Source organism: Strix aluco, chromosome 16, assembly GCF_031877795.1.
Source record: "Strix aluco isolate bStrAlu1 chromosome 16, bStrAlu1.hap1, whole genome shotgun sequence".
Taxonomy (NCBI): Eukaryota; Metazoa; Chordata; class Aves; order Strigiformes; family Strigidae; genus Strix; species Strix aluco.
The window spans coordinates 10,638,699-10,655,562 of NC_133946.1; the positions used below are offsets into that span (position 1 = coordinate 10,638,699).

A 16,864-nucleotide genomic window follows, 5' to 3' on the forward strand; every position below is an offset into this window, starting at 1 on the left:
TCTCACCGGTGCAGGGCCCGTACTCCCAAGCGAGGTCGAAGCGCCGCAGCATCTCCAGGAGGGCCTGGGCCGGGGGGGGCGGCGGCGGGGGCGCCTCGGCGGGCGGGGGGGCGCGGGGCTGGGCCCGGGGACAGTTCTTGCCCTTGACCGAGCCCGGGGGTCGCCGTCGCCGCCGCGGGAAGGAGTCGGTGATGCGCCGGGGGGGGTCCATGGACCTGCGAGAGAACGCGGCTCGGGGCGGGGGGAGCGGCGGCGGCCCCGCGGCTGCCGGGAAACGGGCGTCGGCCCGGCCCGCCCCTGCCCGGGCGGAAGCGGCTGGGCCGGGCTGAGCTGGACTGGGGCGGCCCGGCCGCTGCCACCCCCATCCCGGCGGTTCCCTGTCCCCCCCAGGCACTGTCAGCCCCTCGGCTGTCCCCATCCCTGTCACCCGTACAGTTGTCCCCACCACCCTGGACACTGTCACCTCTACAGTGGTCCCCGTCCCCCCGGATGTCCCCACCACCCTGGACACTCACCCCTACAGTGGTCCCCGTCACCCTGGACACTGTCACCCCCCCCTGGCTGTCCCTGTCACCCCCACAAGCCGTGACTCACACCGTGCCAGCCGTCACCTTCAGTCCCTCACAGCCCTCTGGCTGTTGTGTGTCCCCCCCACAGGGAAGCACAGCCAGTGACCCACAGGCGCTGTGTCTGCCTGTCCCCACCCCCAGCCGTGGTGACACTGTCCCGAGGCGGGGTGGGACACGGCAGGTGCCACCAGCAGATTTGCCTGAGGCTTCTCAGTCCTCCCTGGGGGGGGTCGGGGTGGCACAGGGCGGGAGGGGGAGAATAGCTGAGGCAGGGCTGCACTGGCACAGAGGGACGGGTTGACTCCCTGGGGACACAGCTGCGTCCCTCAGCGGTGACACCACACCACCCAAGCCACCAAACCGTGTCACGGCTGTAACGGCCGGTGCCGAGCCAGGTGCGAGAAAATTGATACCAGTGGGAGACACAACCCTATAGCAGCCATCAGAGAGCCCACAAACACTCTTTGGTTTTGCTTTTTTCTCTTTGCTCCACAACATGGCAACTTCCCTGCCCCGGGGAGGGGACACAACACGGTGTGGGGGACTCAGGGTCCGGCCCTGCCCAGGCCGGGGTTGTGCAGCACAAAGCGGCAAAGCCCCGGCAACCGCTGGTGGCCCAACTCCTCCTGCAGCCGCTGCATGGGCCGGTTGCCCGTGGCCGTGTGCCCAAAGGAGAAGAAGCCACGGGCCTGCGCCCGCCGGGCGGCCAGGACCATCACGGCCTGCATGTGGCCGCGCCGGCGGTGCGCTGGCAAGGTGTAGCCGTGGGCCCCCGTCCCGAAATGATCGGTCAGGCACCAGGAGAGGGGCTGCCCAGCCCCGTCCTGCAGGCAGAGGTTGGGGAAACAGCGTAACAGCTCCGCCAGGTACCGCCGGCTCCGGCTGTTGCCCCCGTAGGGCCACGTTTCGTTCAGCAGATCCACGTGTGACGGGCTCAGCGAGCCCACCCGCACGCTGGGGTCCAGCCTACGGGGAGGGTCGGCCGTCAGCGGGAGCTGCCCCCGCGCCGGGCTGGTTTTTTGGTTTTTTTGGTTTTTTCAGGGGTGCTCACCGGGGCTCGGGCATGGTGCTGGGGTCAGGGTGTAGGTAGGTGTAGTACTCAGAGACCTCCAGCTCGACCCCCTTGGTCCCCGCGATAGCCTGGGACACCTTGGCCACCTCCTCTTGCAACCCTGGGGATGGTGCTGTCAGGGGAGGGGGGGGACACCTGCTCCCCAGCACCCCCATTCCTGCCCCTGACCCCCCCTCTTTCTGACCCCAGCACGCCGGCTCTGCCCTCCCCAGTGGTCCCAGGGGCCACCCACAACCCCAGTCTCTATCCCCAGTAGCCCAATCCCCACCCCCCAGTGTGCCCAGCACCCCAGTTCTTTCCACCAGTGCCCCCCAGCACCCCCAGTCCCACCACAATACTCCCCAGTGCCCCCCAGCACCCAAATGCCTGCATCCTCCAGCATCCCCCAGCACCCCCAATTCCTTCCACCAGTGCCTCCAGTTCCCTACCCCCATATCACCAATGGTTCTCCCAGTGTCCCACGCTCCCAGTGCTTCCCAGTACTGCCCAGTTCCCCCCCAGAACCACCGATGATGTGGAAGGCGGTGTCCCAGCGCAGGCAGCCGGGGGTCTCCAGCAGCCCCCGGTAAGCGCCCACATCCCGGTAGAAAGCCGCGTGCGTGTTCCTGTAGCAGTCATCCACCGGCATCTGCGGGGCACCCATGGGTGCCCTGAGCCCACTGGGCACATGGCAGGCCACCGTGTGTGTGTGTGTCACCCCCCCCCACCCCCCAGCAGTGACCCCCATCCCCGCCGGCCACCTCTCCGCTGCGCCTCGCCAACACGGCGCCAAAGTCGGGCCACGAGTCCACCACGACCTCAAACTCCCCCGGGTTCCCACGGTTTATGTTCATCACGGCCCCGTGAACCTGCAGGAAAAGGGGGTCAGAGCTGGGGGGGGCTGTGGGGCAGATTTGGGGCTCCCCGGGGCTCCCCACAGCACCCTGCCCTCGCCACCCCATAGGGCCTGGTGGGGTGAAGGCAGAGGGGGTGGTGCCTAATGCCAGGTTGCCCACAAGTGGGTGGGGCTATGTGGAGTGGGCGTGGCCAGAGTGGGGCGTGGCAAGACAGAAGTTTGGGATTGGTGGCCTGGCACCTTGCCTGGGTTGGGATTGGGCAGCTTGTATGAGGGTCTGGGAAGGGATTGGCTGATTTGTGTGGGCCTGGAAGGGGATTGGCTGACTCAGGATCAAACTAGGCTGGGATTGGCCAGGGCAGGACTGGGATAGGCGGGCTTAGAGCCAGCCCCGGGGTTGGGCGGTGACATGTCCTGGACTTGGGACACCCGAGGCGGGGGGGACACACAGGGTGACACTGGGGTCCCCGTGGGGTGAGGGCGGGGAGGTGACACTGGGGTTCCCATCACCGGGGGGAGAGACGGGGCTGACACTGGGGTCCCTGTCACAGCAAGGGATGGGATGACATTGGGGTCCCTGCCACGCCACGGGGCAGGGCGTGACACTGGGGTCCCCATCGTGTCACGGGACAGAGTGACATTGGGGTCCCCATCATGGCAGGGGACAGGGGGTGACACTGGGGTCCCTATCGTGGCACAGGGCAGGGGTGACAGCGGGGTCCCCATCATGACACGGGACAGGGTGACACTGGGGTCCCCATCGTGGCACAGGGCAGGGGTGACAGCAGGGTCCCCGTCACCGGCAGGGCGAGGGGCAGGCTCCTCCGCAGGGCCCCCTCCAGGCGCTGCAGCTGGGCCGGGCACGTCAGGATCAGCATGGTCCTGCCGAGAGACCCTACAATAACACAGGGACAAGGACCCCCGGGGGGGACCCTGTCCCCATCCCTGTCCCCATCCCCAACCCCTCCAGTACTCACCCTGCAGCAGTCCTGGGGACCGTGGGGCAGGTGGTGACACCAGCTGCTGCCTGGTTCTGTGGGGCTGGCAACGACACTGGTGCATCCCAGGGCCACCACCGGCCGTCACGGGCCAGCGAGTGTCCCCTACCCTGGGGCGGTGGCCCCGTACGGGGGCAGCGGGCAGGGTCCATCCGTTCCGCCAGGCACCGGGCATGGGGCCAGCCCTGCCCCACTCTACGGCCTCCTGGAGACTGGTGCTCAGCGGGGACACCCTGACCCACAGCCGCCAGCACCCCACTGCCCTGGGACCCTCGTGGTGTCACCGCGTGCCCCACGGACCTGCGGTGTCACCTCCTGCCCCACGGCCATGCTGATCCTGACTTGCCCGGGCCACCTGCGGCGCCTGGAGGAGGCCCTGCGGAGGAGCCTGCCTGCCACCCTGCCGGTGACGGGGACCTTGGGGACATCCCCTGCATCCCCCCCTCGTTGCCCTGCTGGTGACAGGGACCTCGGGGACCCCTCTCCCTGCCTCTCCCCCCCCCCTGCCGCTGACACCCCACACGGTGTCCTGACCCCCGCACCCACAGTGGCTGGCAGCACCCTGGGGGTGCATCAGGACACTGTGGGGGGGTCAGAGGGACCCGTCATGGCCCCATTGCCCCTCACAGCCCCCCCCAGTCCATGTGTGTGTGTCCCCCAGCGCTGACCCTGTCCTGCAGGTTCTGGGGACCGTCATGACGGTGGCCCGGGGCAACCCGGCCTCCCACGAGGTGCTGGTGGACTCCTGGCCCCATTTCAGCGTCGTCCTGACACGATTGCGCCCAGAGGTGCTGCTTTGGGTGTCTGCCCCCCACCCCGGCAGCACCCCACACGCCGTGGGGCTTGGGGGGGGGGGTGGGGGGGGTGGGGTGGGGAACGCTTAAACCTTGTGTGTCCCCCCCCTTTCCAGGAGAACAAGGACCCCGGGGACTTCTACACCAACCAGCTGACAGCCTACTACCGGGACGAGGGGGCCTGGCGGGTGCTGCTGGGGGGCACCAAGGCGGTGGGCTGGACCCGGGCCTTCCAGATCCACGGTAAACCTGACACGGGGATTTGGGGCGGGGGGGTGCGGGGGGGGCGTGTAGGGGAACCCCCGGCTCTGCTGTGCCCCTGACGGCGCTGCTGCAGGGATGCAGGAGGGGCTGTACCAGGCCGTGCGCGAGGCGGCCGACGCCAAGGGGCTGCGGGTGGAGACGTATCGGTACCAGGCGCTGCTGAGCCCCCGGCCCCCCCAACCCCGTGTGCAGTGAGTGTGGGGGACACCTGGGCACAGGGGGGCAGCAGGGGTCCCAGTCACGCCCCTGGGTGACGTGGGGGTCCCCAAGCACATCCCTGGGTGGCACAGGGGTCCCTGAGAACATCCCTGGGTGACATGAGGGTCCCCAAGCACATCCCTGGGTGACATGGGGGGCCCTGAGCACATCCCCAGGTGACAGGGATGTCCTCAAGCACATCCCTGGGTGGCACAGGGGTCCCCAATCCCATCCCCAGGTGACACAGCGGGTCCCCAATCCCCTCCCTGGGTGCAGCAGCTCCCCAGTGCCATCCCTGCAGGGTGTGTGTGTTTGCGGGGGGTGCGCATGCAGGTCCCCCCGTCCCCCCCACCCCAATCTCTCCGCTCTGCCCTGTTCCAGGGTGCCACCAGGACTGCGCCTGGCACCCGTGTCCCCGTCCCACATCCCGCTGCTCAACGCCACGTGGGCTTTCGGGGGCAACACCCGCAGCCGCCGGTTCCTGCTGAGGGTGGTGCAGGCACTGCCCAGCGCCTGCCTGCTGGCACCCCACGGGCGCCCCGTTTCCTGGAGCCTCTTGGACCCCCTGGGCACCCTCAGCCACGGCTACACGTTGCCCGCCTGGCGGGGACAGGGCCTGAGCGGGGTGACGTTGGGTGCCCTGGGCCGGGTGTTGCACGCCCGTGGTTTTCCCATCTATTGCGGGGTGCTGCCCCACAACACCCCCTCGCAACGAGCCGTCCGCGCCGTCGGCTTCCTGCCCCAGCCCGGAACCTTCTACACCCTGGTAGTCACCCCCCCCACCCAGTAGTGCCCGGGGAGGGGGACACTGGGGGGGGCCACGGGCACCCAGAATGGGGTACTGGTGGTTTGGGGGGTGTGAGGGAAGCCGTGGTTGTTGGGGGGATAAAATGGGGTTACCTGTGCCTGAGAGGGGGGTCCTGCCACTCCCTAACCCCCACACTGAGCTCAGAGTCTAGGGCAGCTCCCCCGTTCACCCTGGCCCCTACTGATGGCACCAGTGGCTCCTTGGGCCCCCCGCCGTGTGGCGCGGGCGGGGCGGGGGCGCTGGAGAAAGGCTTTTATTCGTTCATACAAGAATAGATCTTCTGCAATAAATACCCCAATAAATAACATCTCCAATAAATAAACACTCATAGACGCACCGGGACAGTGGCCCTGCGGCCCCGCCTCCAGCCCCGCCCACCGCAGCCTGGAGCCCCGCCCTCCCGGGTGGGGGTGTGGCCTGGGGGTTGCTAGGCAACCGGAGAGGCGGGGCTTAGGCCACAGGGGGCGGAGCCTGTTGTAGGAAGGAGGCGGGGTTTGCTACACAGGCTGGTGAGCGGGGGGGCTTATTGCCAGCCGGGGAGGGGGTGGAGCCTATCGCTCCTGGGGCGGGGCTTCTCTTCCTATGCTGGGATTGGTCCTTTCTGGGGGCTGGGCGGGGCTTGCACCCCCTCTAAAGCCCTTGGGGGTAGGGGACAGCCCCGAGGGGACAGGGTATGGTGGTGGGTGGGGACATGGGGTGGCTTTGGTGGCACTTTGGGGTCATGACCCCTATTTCTCAAGGCACACTGGTGACAGCAAGGGGACATTAGTGGCTTTGGTGGCACTTGCGGGTCAGGAGCCCCATCCCTTAAGGCACGGGGGGGGGCTGTGAGGTGGCTTTGGTGGCACTTTGGGGTCATGACCCCCATTTCCCAAGGCACATTGGTGATGGTGGGGGCACATTAGTGGCTTTGGTGGCACTTGGGGGTCAGAAGCCCCATCCTTTACAGCACAGGGGGGTGGGAGGGGGGACACAGGGTGGCTTTGGTGGCACTGGGGGGATTAAGACCCTCATTTCTCAAGGCACACTGGTGACGGAGGGGGAGGGACACGGGGTGTCTGTGGTGGCCCTGGGGGTCGGGAGCCCCATCTCTCAAGGCACAGCGAGGTGGCAGCGGGGACGTGTGCTGGCCCATGGGGGTGAGGAGCCCCATTCCCATGAGGCTGAATTTAGGGAGTGGAGGGGGGGGTGCGGCCATTTTGTGGGGGGCTTGAAGCAGGGAAAGTGGGGGGGGGGGGGGCGCCGCTCAGAATCCCCTGGCCTCCAGCCGCAGCGTAACCACGGCGGGCGGTACCTTCTTCTTGAGGCGATTAAAGTCCTTGGCCGAGCGCCACAGCCAGGTCTGCAACTCCTTCAACAACCAAAAATCCTCCATTTTCTTTAGGAAATCATTGGAAGGAACCGGAGTCCCGGGAGGCGCCGAAGGTCCCCCGACGGGAAGGGGATAACCCAAAGAAGACATAACGCCAGCGATGCTGAGCACTAAACCTTGAAGGCTGGAACAAAAGTGACCGAGGCGATGACGCAGCTCGGCGGTCCCCGCCGGCCCCTCCAGCGCCCGCAGGTAGCAGAGCAGGCGGCTGTAGGCCCGGTAGTTGGCGGCCAAGCGAGCGTTGTCGGTCAGGCCCCGCCACAGGTCCAGGTCCACCGTGGCGCTGGGGACCCGCTCGGCCCGCGCCAGCCGCGGGGGGTTGAAATCGGGTTCGTTGAAAGGGGGACCCAGGTAGTTCAGCTGGAAAGTGGAAAAGGAGGGGGGGGAGCATTGAGGGGGAGGGCAGGGGAGGGAGTGTCCCCCTCAGTCTGTCACCTCCCGCACCCACTGTGTTGTCTGTGTCCCCCAGGTCTCCAATGTGCCCCTCCCTGTTTGCCCCCAGGTCTCTGTGTGTGTCGTCCCCCCCTCCACAGCGTGTCCCCACTCTCCATGTCCCCACGCCTGTGTTCTATCCCCCAGATGGACACACCCACCATGTCCCATGTCCCCCAGGCAGACGTGCCCACCGCGTCCCCTTCCCCTTTGTGTCTCTGGCCTCCGTGCCCACCATGTCCCCAACCTCCATGTCCCATGTCCCCCAGCTGGATGTGCCCCACATGTCCCATGTCCCCCAGATGGACACACCCACCATGTCCCATGTCCCCCAAGCAGACATGCCCACCACGTCCCCTTCCCCTCTGTGTCCCTGCTCTCTGTGCCCACTGTGTCCCCAACCTCCATGTCCCACAGCCTCCAGGTGGACGTGTCCACCATGTTCCACATCCCGTGTCCCCCATCTGGATGTGTCCCACATGTCCCATGTCCCCCAGGTGGACACACCCACCATGTCCCAGGTCTCCCAGTCTCCCACCCCTGTCCCCAGTCTCCACATCCCCATCCTACCCCACCCTCCCATCTCCCCATTCCCCATCACCGTCCCCACAGCCCCAGGCACCCATGGGTGGGGTCGAGCCCCCCCCAGCCCCGCACCCAGCCCCCCGGCAGTGCCACCCTCGTCACCAGGTGTCGGCACCATCAGGGCTGAGCCGGCAGCACCAGGGGCACGTCAGGGCAGAGACGGGGGGAACCTCCGCGTCAGCCGGTGCTGCCGGCGGGCAGGGAGAGGCAGATGCCTGCACCCCTGCCTGCACCCTGGGCCGATGAGACATTTCCTTGGCCGCCGGCACGGGCGCAGCTGGGCACGGCAAGGGGAGCACCCACAGCTCCCCCGGGCAGGGCGGGCAGCACCGGCACCGCTGGCAGCGGGCGAGGGCGTTGGGAGCGCAGACACGTCAGCTGCGACTGCGGGGCGTGACACGGCACACGCGTGTGCGCAGAGGCACGGGCAGGGAGGCTCGGCGAGGACAAGCCCGGTGTGTGCGCGGGCACGCGTGTAGGAGCAGCGATGCACACGCACGCATGTATGTACAGGCACACGGACGCACGCGCACACACGTATGTGCAGGCACACATGTATGTGCAGGGATACACGTGCAGGCACACGAATACACACACATGTATGCGCAGGCACATGTATGAAGGCACACTAATGCACACACATGCATGTGCAGCCATATGTATTTAGGCACACTAATACACACACGTACAAGCACACGTATGTACAGGCACACTAATGCAGGCACACTGATGCACACGTACATGTATGTGCAGGCACATGTATGCAGGCACACTGATGCACACACACATGTACAGACACACGTATGCAGGCACAGTAATGCACACGTACCCGTACGTGCAGGCACACTGATGTACACACACACATATGTGCAGGCACACGTATGCAGGCACAGTAATGCACACAGACACGTACAGGCACATGTATGCAGGCACACTAAACACACATGTATGTGCAGGCACATGTATGCAGGCACAGTAATGCACATGCACACATATATGCAGGCACATGTATGCAGCCACACTAATACACACACACGTACAGACACATGTATGCAGCCACACTGACGCACACGTATGTGCAGGCACACACACACACGCAGCCCCTGCACACTCCCACACGCGTGCACACCCTCGCCGCGGTGCCACCCTGCCCGCACCATCCTCAGGCAGGGGGGCCCCAGCGGGTGGTAATGGGGTAGCCACCCCCTGCCCCCCTCCTCCCCTCCCCACAGGGCTGCCCCACATTGCCCCTCCCATGCCCGTGGAGTGGGGGGACACCCCCCCCCAGTGGTGGGGTGCACCCGCTCCCAGAGGACAGAGGACAACAGGCTTGGGGGGGCTGTATGGGGGAACCCCCCCCGCTCTGTCCCGTTCTCCCTGGGGTGTCGTGGGGCAGGCAGGGGTGCAGGCAGGGGTACGGGCAGGGCGAACCCCAACTCACGTAGGTGCCGGCGAGGGTGCGGAGCTGGTGCTCCAGGTAGCGGGTCAGGTCGTAGGTCTTCTGGATGGACTGGCCGGCGCCCAGCTCCTCGGTGCAGTTGAGGGCCGGCAGCGCCGGCAGGTTGCAGAGCGCGGCGCAGAGGAAGGTGAAGATCCCCCAAGAGTCTCCTGTGGGGACACAGAACATCGCGGGGGGGGCATAAATTTGGGGGGTGTCGGGGTGTGTGTGCACCTCCTCCCACCCCTGGGCCTGTGGTGACAGGGACACCCCGGCCATGGGGACACCCCCACTCCCCCCCCAGTCATGACAGGCTGCTCTGGGCTTTGGCTGAGCCCTCGGTGTCACCCCCCCACCCCGCTGTGTCACCACCTTCACGTGGGGAAACTGAGGCACGGAGCGGGTCAAGGGGTACCCCCTCCTGCAGCTCAGCATCCCCCCCCACCCTCCCACCCCCCTTCTTTCCCCGTGGCACAGCCACAGCAGCGCCGTTAACCCGGGGCGATGCTGCCACCACAACCGGTGCGGCGGGGACCCCCGCTTTGGCCCACTGACCCCCCCCACCCCCCCCCCGGCTCCCCTCCGCGCGCGGGCTGCAGCAACAATCCTTTATATGGTCTGGAGCGAGCACAGCTCGCGGTGCTCCCGCCGGGACGGCACGGCCGGGTTATATTTGGGCACGACAACTCGCCCGTCGTCGATGCCGGGGTGGGATGGGCACCCCATGGGGCTGCTGGTACCCCCTAACCCTGCTGGGGAACCCCGTGGAATAAAAGGGAGGGGGGGGGGAAACCAGGACAAGGGAACTGGAGGGGTGACCGGAGCGTGGGGGTGACCTTTGCCGAGGCTGCCGGAAAACTCCGGCTGGGTCATCGTCATCGTGCCTGACGTCAGGGCGGCTCTTAGGAGCCGCGGCCTCGTTAGCCGGGCGGTTGTGCAAAGGTCACAGCCCGCGGCTACAAGGGTCCTGGCCAACTGGCACCTCTCGACACGCCGAGTTGGGCTTCCCGGCAACTTCCCCCCCCCCTCCCCGCCCCGTAGTGGCCCCCCCCCGACCCCGAGAAAGCCGGGGGGAGCCCCGCGGTGCCCTCGCACGTCACCACTCCCCGTCATGAGCCGCCGGGAGGTTTGGAAACCTGGGAGCGGCCAAGCGCCGGTGACGCACGAGGGTCCTCGGGGACACCCTGGCTCTGGCCATGCCAGCCCTGCCGCAGCGGGTACCCGGCTGTGGAGAGACAGCCAGCTCCCGGCAGCGGGCGGGTGTGCAACAGCACGCTGCTCATGCCTGTGATACACTCTGCGGGTGTGCGACGAGCTGCTCACGCCTGTGATACACCCTGCCGGAGTGCAACACAGCACCCACGCTGGCGATACACCCTATGGGTGTCCAACACACTGCTCACACCTGTGATAGACCGTGCGGGTGTGCAACAAGCTGCTCATGCCTGTTGTACACCCTGAAAGTGCAACACAGCACATACACCAGTGATAAACCCTATGGGTGTGTGACAAGCTGCTCATGCCTGCGATACAGTCTGCGGGTGTGCAACACACTGCTCACGCCTGTGATACACCCTGTGAGAGTGCAATGTGGCACACATTCCGGCACATACACTGGTGATACACCCTGCGGGTGTGCAACACAGCACACACACCAGTGATACACCCTGTGGGCATGCAACAAGCTGCTCACACCTGCGATACAGCCTGTGGCTGTGCAACACACTGCTCACACCTGTGATACACCCTGCGGGTGTGCAACACAGCACACACACCAGTGATACACCCTGTGGGTGTGCAACACTCTGCTCACGCTTGTGATACACGCTGTGGGCATGCAACAAGCTGCTCACACCTGCGATACACCCTGTGGGTGTACAACACAGCACACCTGCTGGTGATACACCCTGCGGGCGTGCAACATGCAGTGCGGTTGTGCAGCGCATCACACAGGCAGGTGAACCACCACACGTGCGTGTGATGGACCTTGCAGGCGCATGACACTGTGCGGGTGTGCAACACACTGTGCAAACGTGCGATACACCGCGCAGGGACGTGCTACACCGTATCGGTGTGCCATACACCGCCTGGGCGACCCGCCGCAGAAGCACGCGCCACACCGTGCACACGCACGCGCGCCACACCGTGTCCGTGTGTGACACACGCAGCCCACGCACACCCGTGGGCTCACCCTGACACGCAGCCGTGCCCCACGCACAGTGGGCACATGCGGCCGTTTGCCCGTGACCGTGCCCCGGCGTCCCGGCGCGTGAAGCGTGCCGCCGTCCTGCCTTGCGTGCGTGCAAGCGCGCGTGGGACGGCTGGTTTGGGGGGGGGGGCCACGCCGCGGTGACTCACCCGCCCCCGGGTGTTTGCTTTGGCCGAGCCCCCGGCACCGCTGGGCCGGCCGGACCCTCGCCCGCCGCCGGCTCGAGTTTCCAACACGGGATTTACACCAGGCCCGGTGCTGCCGCGGCCAAACCAAACACAGCCGGGGGGGAGCAGGGCTGGGGGGCGCGGGGCGGGGGGACGAGGCCGGCAGGGACGGGGACGGAGCCACCGGCAGCTCCTGGGCAGGTGGCCGGGACACGGGGTGGAGGAGCCCGAGGATGAGGATGAGGGAGGAAGGGGACGGAGAGGGGCCTGGTGGAGGTGGATGGTTGAGGGACAGGAGATGGCAGGATGCACGGCGAGGGCACAATGGTGGCCGTGGCACAGTGGTGGCACAGACACGGCCACGGCACAGCGGTCACCGTGGCCACGGCACAACAGTGGCCGTGGGTGACCATGGCACAGCGGTGGCCGTGGCACTGTGGTGGCACAGATGTGGCCATGGCACAGCAGTGATGGTGGCCACAGCACGGCAGCGGCCGTGGCACAGCGGTGGCACAGACACGGCTATGACACAGTGGTGGCCATTGGCCCGGCCGTAGCGGGTGCCCCGCAGAGCAGCCGCTCTCCCTCACCCACCCTGGTCACAGCGACTCGGCGCCAGGCGGAAAATGTCTGGGCACCGGCACAGACAATGGCGGCGGCGGCAGCGGCGGCGGGGAGGAGGGAGGCGCGGGGCCGGCACAGCTGGATCCCGGTGACGTCGGAAAGGAAGAGCCCGAGGGTTTCAAAACCGGCCCTGGAGCCCGGCCAGGATGCTCCAAGCCCATGTAAGCAGCTCATGGCGTGGCCACCCGGGGTCACCCACTTGGCCCCTGGGGGCAACCGGGGAGCCAGGGGGGCCATGGGAGCGGGCACCCTCCTCCCACCAGCTCTGTCAGGTGGGCGGCTGCAGCGGCGGTGCCACGGGCATCCCTCGCGCCCGCGGCGGCGGGAACGTCGCCCGCTTTTGGCGGGATGTGCGGGGAGTCACGGGCACGCCGGCGGGACCCCCTGCCCTCCTTCAACCCCCCCCTGGCCTCTCTCCCCGCCGTCGGCGCGGGCGGCCGGCCGGCGCTGGCCAGACCTCCCGGCAAGCGGCCGAGGCGGGAGCGTAGCCGCGGTGCCGGGTGAGCTGTTCCCTGGGCATGCTGTGGGCAGAGCCGCCGAGGTCAGGAGTGACCACAAGCCACCCCAGAGCCGCTTTCCCGAAACCCTCGTGCAAAACGGCGCCTGGGAGGGGGGGGCGGGGGTGGCAACCAGGAAAAGGGTGGGGGGGACCCTCGCACCGGAGCCCAGGCGGCCCCGTGGCCCCTGACACCGCGGCGGGAGCCGCCCTATCTGATGGGCCGGTGTCCAGCAGCGAGCAGAGCCCCATCCCACCCGGCGGCTCTCACACGAGCCCGGGAGGTCTCGCGGTGGCCAGGCGTGACCACGGCATTGAGGACAAAGTAGCCCTGTCTGAAGGCAAGGCAGGGAGCAGGCAGCGGCCAGGCTGCCTGCAACCCGGCCCGGCAGCACTTAACCCTTCGCCGTGCGCTGTTGTGGGACGGTTTTGTAGCCCAACGTGGCAGCTGGGCTCTGCCTGCCTCTCCCTGGGGTTTGGGAGTCGGGAGACTCTCAAGGCCAGTCCCCTCCGTGTCCCCACGCTGGTGACATTGAACCCCGCCATGGCCGTGGAGGTGACACCGTGGTGGGGGGCAGGCGCAGCGGCAGCCCTGAGGATGCTCCCGCTCCACACACGTCCCCGAGCACGGAGGGTAAGGCCACGTGTGTCCTCACTCCCCAACCAGCAGCCTCGGGGGGGTCCCCATCCCACCCCAGAAGCCCCCAAAACCCACCAGCCCTGCCTGCAGTCCCTGCCTCGCCCCTGCCCACAGCCCCCGTTGCCCGTCAGGCCACTACCGGCCCCCTCGTCCCCGCATGGCTGGTGGCGAGCGAAGCCACTGGCCCCAGCCAGGGGAGCGGGTGGGGGGTGCGCAGGGGGGAGCACGGCCCCACGGCCCCGGTTTCCACCCCCCTCGCCCCACACCAGCCGTGCCTGCGCTCGCAGTGCTGAGTGTTTACATCCTGTCTCCTCCGTGTGTTTATAAACGCGGCCGCGCACGGGAGACTCCAGCGAGGCCGTAATTAGCTGGGCCTGGATTTCCCATCCAGCTTCAGCCAGCGGCAGGATGGACCCCCCCTGCCCCCCCTCTCCTTTCACCGGTGAGGTGGGGGGGGGGGGGGCGGCGCAGGCCCCTAATCCCAACCAGACCCCGTTGCCCCGCAGGCACGGCCACCACCACGGCACCCACGGCCACGCTGGCACCCTTAGGCGGAGCAGGGGACCCCCACTACCAGCACCCCAGCACTGGATCCCGCTCCTGGCACCTCCAGAGCTGCCACCACCATCGGCATTTCCCACCCAGCAGTGCCACGGGGCCACTGCCTGCCTTGGGCTAGCGTGGGACCAGCAGCTCCGTGTGGCTGTGCCCGCTGGGGACGGCCATGCCCTGTGATCCCCGAGCTGGCCCCATTCCGCTCCCCTCCCAACTTTTCAGCACCCTCGGCCAAGCCCAGGACATCTCTGTCACCCACGGGGCCACGTGCCACCCACAGCCACGGCCCCGCCACGACGGCAGTTTGCCAGATGGTCCCGTCTGTGCCAGGGCGAGCGCATCCCCACACGCTTGCCGTCCTCAGCAGGCGGGCGAGGGACCACCGGGCAAACAGGGTCCTAGCCCCCGGTGGCAGAGGGGGTCGGGCAGGTAGAAAGGGGGCTGGGGGGGATGATTTATAGGGCTCTGTGCCACTTAGCAGGGCATAAATCTCCCCCCAAGGCCGGCCCTGTAAGCAAAACCCTCCGCATTTCCCCTCGGAGGCTGCGCCTAATGCAGCCCAGATGTGCGCCGCCACCGTGCCCTGCCGCCGGCTGCTAAATAGGCGCGGGGACACCGATGACGCCGAGAGTCCCTGAACCCCGCCGGGGATGGAAAGCTGGGCTGCAGATACCCCAAAATGAGGAGCCGGGGTTGGGGCAACCAGACTCTCATCCCGCAGCTCCTCCCGTGGTCCCGGACTCGGTGTCCCCTTCCCGTCCCGGCCACTGGCTGACCACAGGCCGCGGGGGCCACCAGCTCCGTGGCCACATCCACCGGCTCCAGCAGCAGGCGGGAAGGGGGAGAGGAAAGGGTGAGGGAGGGCGAGGGAGCTGCTGGGGATCCCAGCCTCGCTTTTCCGGTTCCCCGGCGCTCGCCCCGTTTTGCCCGTCCTGCGTCACGCCGGCACTGCAGGAGCTGGAGCCGAACCCGGTGCCGGCCTCACGCTGTCCCGGGTAGGAGCCTGGGGAGCCTCACGGCGCCCACAATTGGACCTTTTAGGGGTGTTTTCCAGCATTTTCCCCGTCCTTTCCAAGCGAGGAGCTCCCCGATCCTGCTGTGCCACGGGGACAGCCAGCCCCACAACCACCCCGGCTTTCCCGGGACCCCTGAGGTGGCCACTCGGGCCGGGGGAACAAAGCCATCCCGCAGCCACAGGGACGGTCCCCTCCGGAGAGTGACATTTCCCCGACACCCCAAAATCCCACTGCCATCTCCCCGGGATAACCTTGCCTGTTTCGGCAAAGCCTTTCCGAGGCAAAACCCGAAATCCAGCCCACAGGCAGGAAAAATAATTCTTCCTGCTCCCCAAATCCCAGCGACTTTCGTTTTCCTCCCCTCTGTCAGTCCTGGGGTTTAATTCTCCGTGCTCAGCGGCGGTTCCCTCCCTGGTAATCACAAACATGCATGGAAAAGAGGGAACGAGAGAAAGGGAAAAAAAAAAAACACAACCCACAAAAAAACCACCCAACAAAAAAAAAAATCCTAGAGAGGGGAAAGTCTTAAATCAATCCCAAAGCCAGACAGACGTTTTAATCACATCAAATTAAAATCAGCAGCGGCTCGGAAAGGAAAAACCGTGGCAGAGTGCAGGCAGCCCCCCGCCCCGGCCCCGGCCGGCAGCACCCAGCGCCTCGGTCTTACCTGAGAGATCCCCAGCAACATTTAACATAGTCGGGGTGCAGGGTGGGGTTGGGGGAGCGGAAGGCGCAGAGGGGGGGCGAGAAGAGCCCAAAACAGGGGTTTGGCTCTTGCTCCGCGCCCCGAGCGGCCGGCCGAGCCCGCCTGCTCGCCTCTGCCCTGGCTCGCTTGCTCGCTTGCGTTCGCTCGGGGTTTGGTTTTGGTTTGGGGTTTTTTTTGTTGTTGTTGTTGTTTGGTTGGTTGGGGTTTTTTTGTTGGTTTTTGTTTTTTTTTTTCCCCTATTTGTTTTGGTTTGTGCTTGCTTGGGTGTTAGGTGGAAAAACCCCAAGCTGGCGGGGTTGGGTGGGTTTTTGGTGGGTGAGTGCGTGCACGGTTCGCACCACGCTCCGGCTGCCTCGCTCGCCGCCTTTCCCCCTTCCACCTCCCTTGATTTGCTCTTTTGATTGGTGTCCAGGAATGCAAGAATAAAAAAACGCGAGCTCGCATACACCCTCTCCAAGCTGCTGCCTCCCTTCTTTGCTTTTTTTTTTTTCCGTTTTTTTTTTTTTTTTTTTTTCAAAATTCAAGTGTTAAGCAGAACCAGGTTGCTTTCAAGAATGTGTTTGATGCAATTGTACACAAGAGCGGGCTCCATTCATTCCCTCCCTCTCCCTCCTTGGACTTTTCTCTGTTCCCCCCTCCGCCATCCCCTTTCCCCATCCCCGGGGTCCCAGTACCGGGCAGAAGTGGGGAGCCTGAAGCCAAACCCCAGCGCCGCGGAAGGCGGTGAGAAGGAAAAAGGGGGTCCCCGGGGTGCTGCCGGCGGTGTAAAAGAAGGGGGGACCCCCCTGTTTTCTCCCTCCCTTCACCCCCCGCCACCTCCCCGGTTCTGGCTCCCGCACGGCTTTTGTTAGTGGGGCACCGGTACCGGGGCCGGTACCGGAGGAATAAGGGGGGGTGAGGGGTCGGGGGGGGGGTCTCCTACCTGCTCGCAGCTCCATGCGGGACAGGCGCGGGGCCGGGGCGGTGGGTGCGTGGTCGGGATTTCCCGGGGAGGCAGGCAACGGTCCCGCACACCGGACCGGGACTACGGCTCCCATTTGCCGGTCGGAGCCTTCTCGCCTCTTCTCCTCCCGACGTACAGAGCCG

General features: G+C 66.4%; 4 protein-coding genes across 8 annotated transcripts in view; 1 reads left to right on the forward strand and 3 right to left on the reverse strand.

The window, feature by feature from the left end:
• Positions 1-479, reverse strand: part of POLD4 (DNA polymerase delta 4, accessory subunit) — a 1,019-nt gene extending 540 nt beyond the window's left edge. The window contains exon 1 of the mRNA XM_074841756.1: positions 7-479. Coding sequence (XP_074697857.1) covers positions 7-418 — 412 coding nt within the window. The 5' untranslated portion in view covers positions 419-479. The remainder of the gene's footprint in view (positions 1-6) is intronic.
• SSH3 (slingshot protein phosphatase 3) overlaps positions 1-5,860 on the forward strand; it is a 17,812-nt gene extending 11,952 nt beyond the window's left edge. Inside the window, exons 16-19 of one of the 3 annotated variants that reach the window (XM_074841747.1) lie at positions 4,155-4,262; positions 4,385-4,511; positions 4,606-4,723; positions 5,112-5,860. In XM_074841747.1, the coding sequence (XP_074697848.1) occupies positions 4,155-4,262; positions 4,385-4,511; positions 4,606-4,723; positions 5,112-5,813 (1,055 nt within the window). In that variant the 3' untranslated portion in view covers positions 5,814-5,860. Of the gene's footprint in view, positions 1-4,154; positions 4,275-4,384; positions 4,512-4,605; positions 4,724-5,111 lie in introns of all 3 variants that reach the window. The other 2 variants (XM_074841748.1, XM_074841749.1) reach the window with 2 other exon arrangements.
• GLYATL3 (glycine-N-acyltransferase like 3) lies at positions 1,033-3,559 on the reverse strand. Its single transcript, XM_074841751.1, has 6 exons — positions 3,454-3,559; positions 3,277-3,358; positions 2,382-2,489; positions 2,149-2,269; positions 1,621-1,741; positions 1,033-1,535 (listed from the first exon to the last, which is right to left on the reverse strand). Exons 2-6 carry the CDS (start codon positions 3,352-3,354, stop codon positions 1,115-1,117), a joined length of 849 nt encoding a protein of 282 aa, XP_074697852.1. The 5' UTR covers positions 3,355-3,358; positions 3,454-3,559; the 3' UTR covers positions 1,033-1,114.
• CLCF1 (cardiotrophin like cytokine factor 1) lies at positions 5,737-16,832 on the reverse strand. Of its 3 annotated transcripts, XM_074841754.1 has the most exons (4): positions 16,701-16,832; positions 9,369-9,535; positions 6,833-7,270; positions 5,737-6,009 (listed from the first exon to the last, which is right to left on the reverse strand). In XM_074841754.1, the coding sequence occupies exons 1-4, from the start codon at positions 16,813-16,815 to the stop codon at positions 5,989-5,991; spliced, it is 741 nt and encodes a 246-aa protein (XP_074697855.1). In that variant the 5' UTR covers positions 16,816-16,832; the 3' UTR covers positions 5,737-5,988. The 3 variants fall into 3 exon arrangements, with proteins under 3 accessions (XP_074697855.1, XP_074697854.1, XP_074697856.1); XM_074841753.1 differs by lacking the exon at positions 5,737-6,009 and having other exon boundaries at positions 6,785-7,270; XM_074841755.1 differs by lacking the exons at positions 5,737-6,009; positions 16,701-16,832 and adding an exon at positions 15,740-16,500 and having other exon boundaries at positions 6,785-7,270.
• Between the last annotated feature and the right edge of the window lie 32 nt (positions 16,833-16,864).

Excerpts from the sequence above, each read along its gene's own strand:
- GLYATL3 (XM_074841751.1), bottom strand. The coding sequence starts at position 3,354 with ATGCTGATCCTGACGTGCCCGGCCCAGCTGCAGCGCCTGGAGGGGGCC. Across the intron at positions 2,490-3,276 it reads GCCTGCCCCTCGCCCTGCCG|GTTCACGGGGCCGTGATGAA; the intron begins GTGACGGGGACC and ends CTTTTCCTGCAG. Across the intron at positions 1,742-2,148 it reads CACCGCCTTCCACATCATCG|GGTTGCAAGAGGAGGTGGCC; the intron begins GTGGTTCTGGGG and ends CACCATCCCCAG.
- CLCF1 (XM_074841753.1), bottom strand. The coding sequence starts at position 16,815 with ATGGGAGCCGTAGTCCCGGTCCGGTGTGCGGGACCGTTGCCTGCCTCC. Across the intron at positions 9,536-16,700 it reads CCGCATGGAGCTGCGAGCAG|GAGACTCTTGGGGGATCTTC; the intron begins GTAGGAGACCCC and ends GTGTCCCCACAG. Across the intron at positions 7,271-9,368 it reads GCACCCTCGCCGGCACCTAC|CTGAACTACCTGGGTCCCCC; the intron begins GTGAGTTGGGGT and ends TCCACTTTCCAG.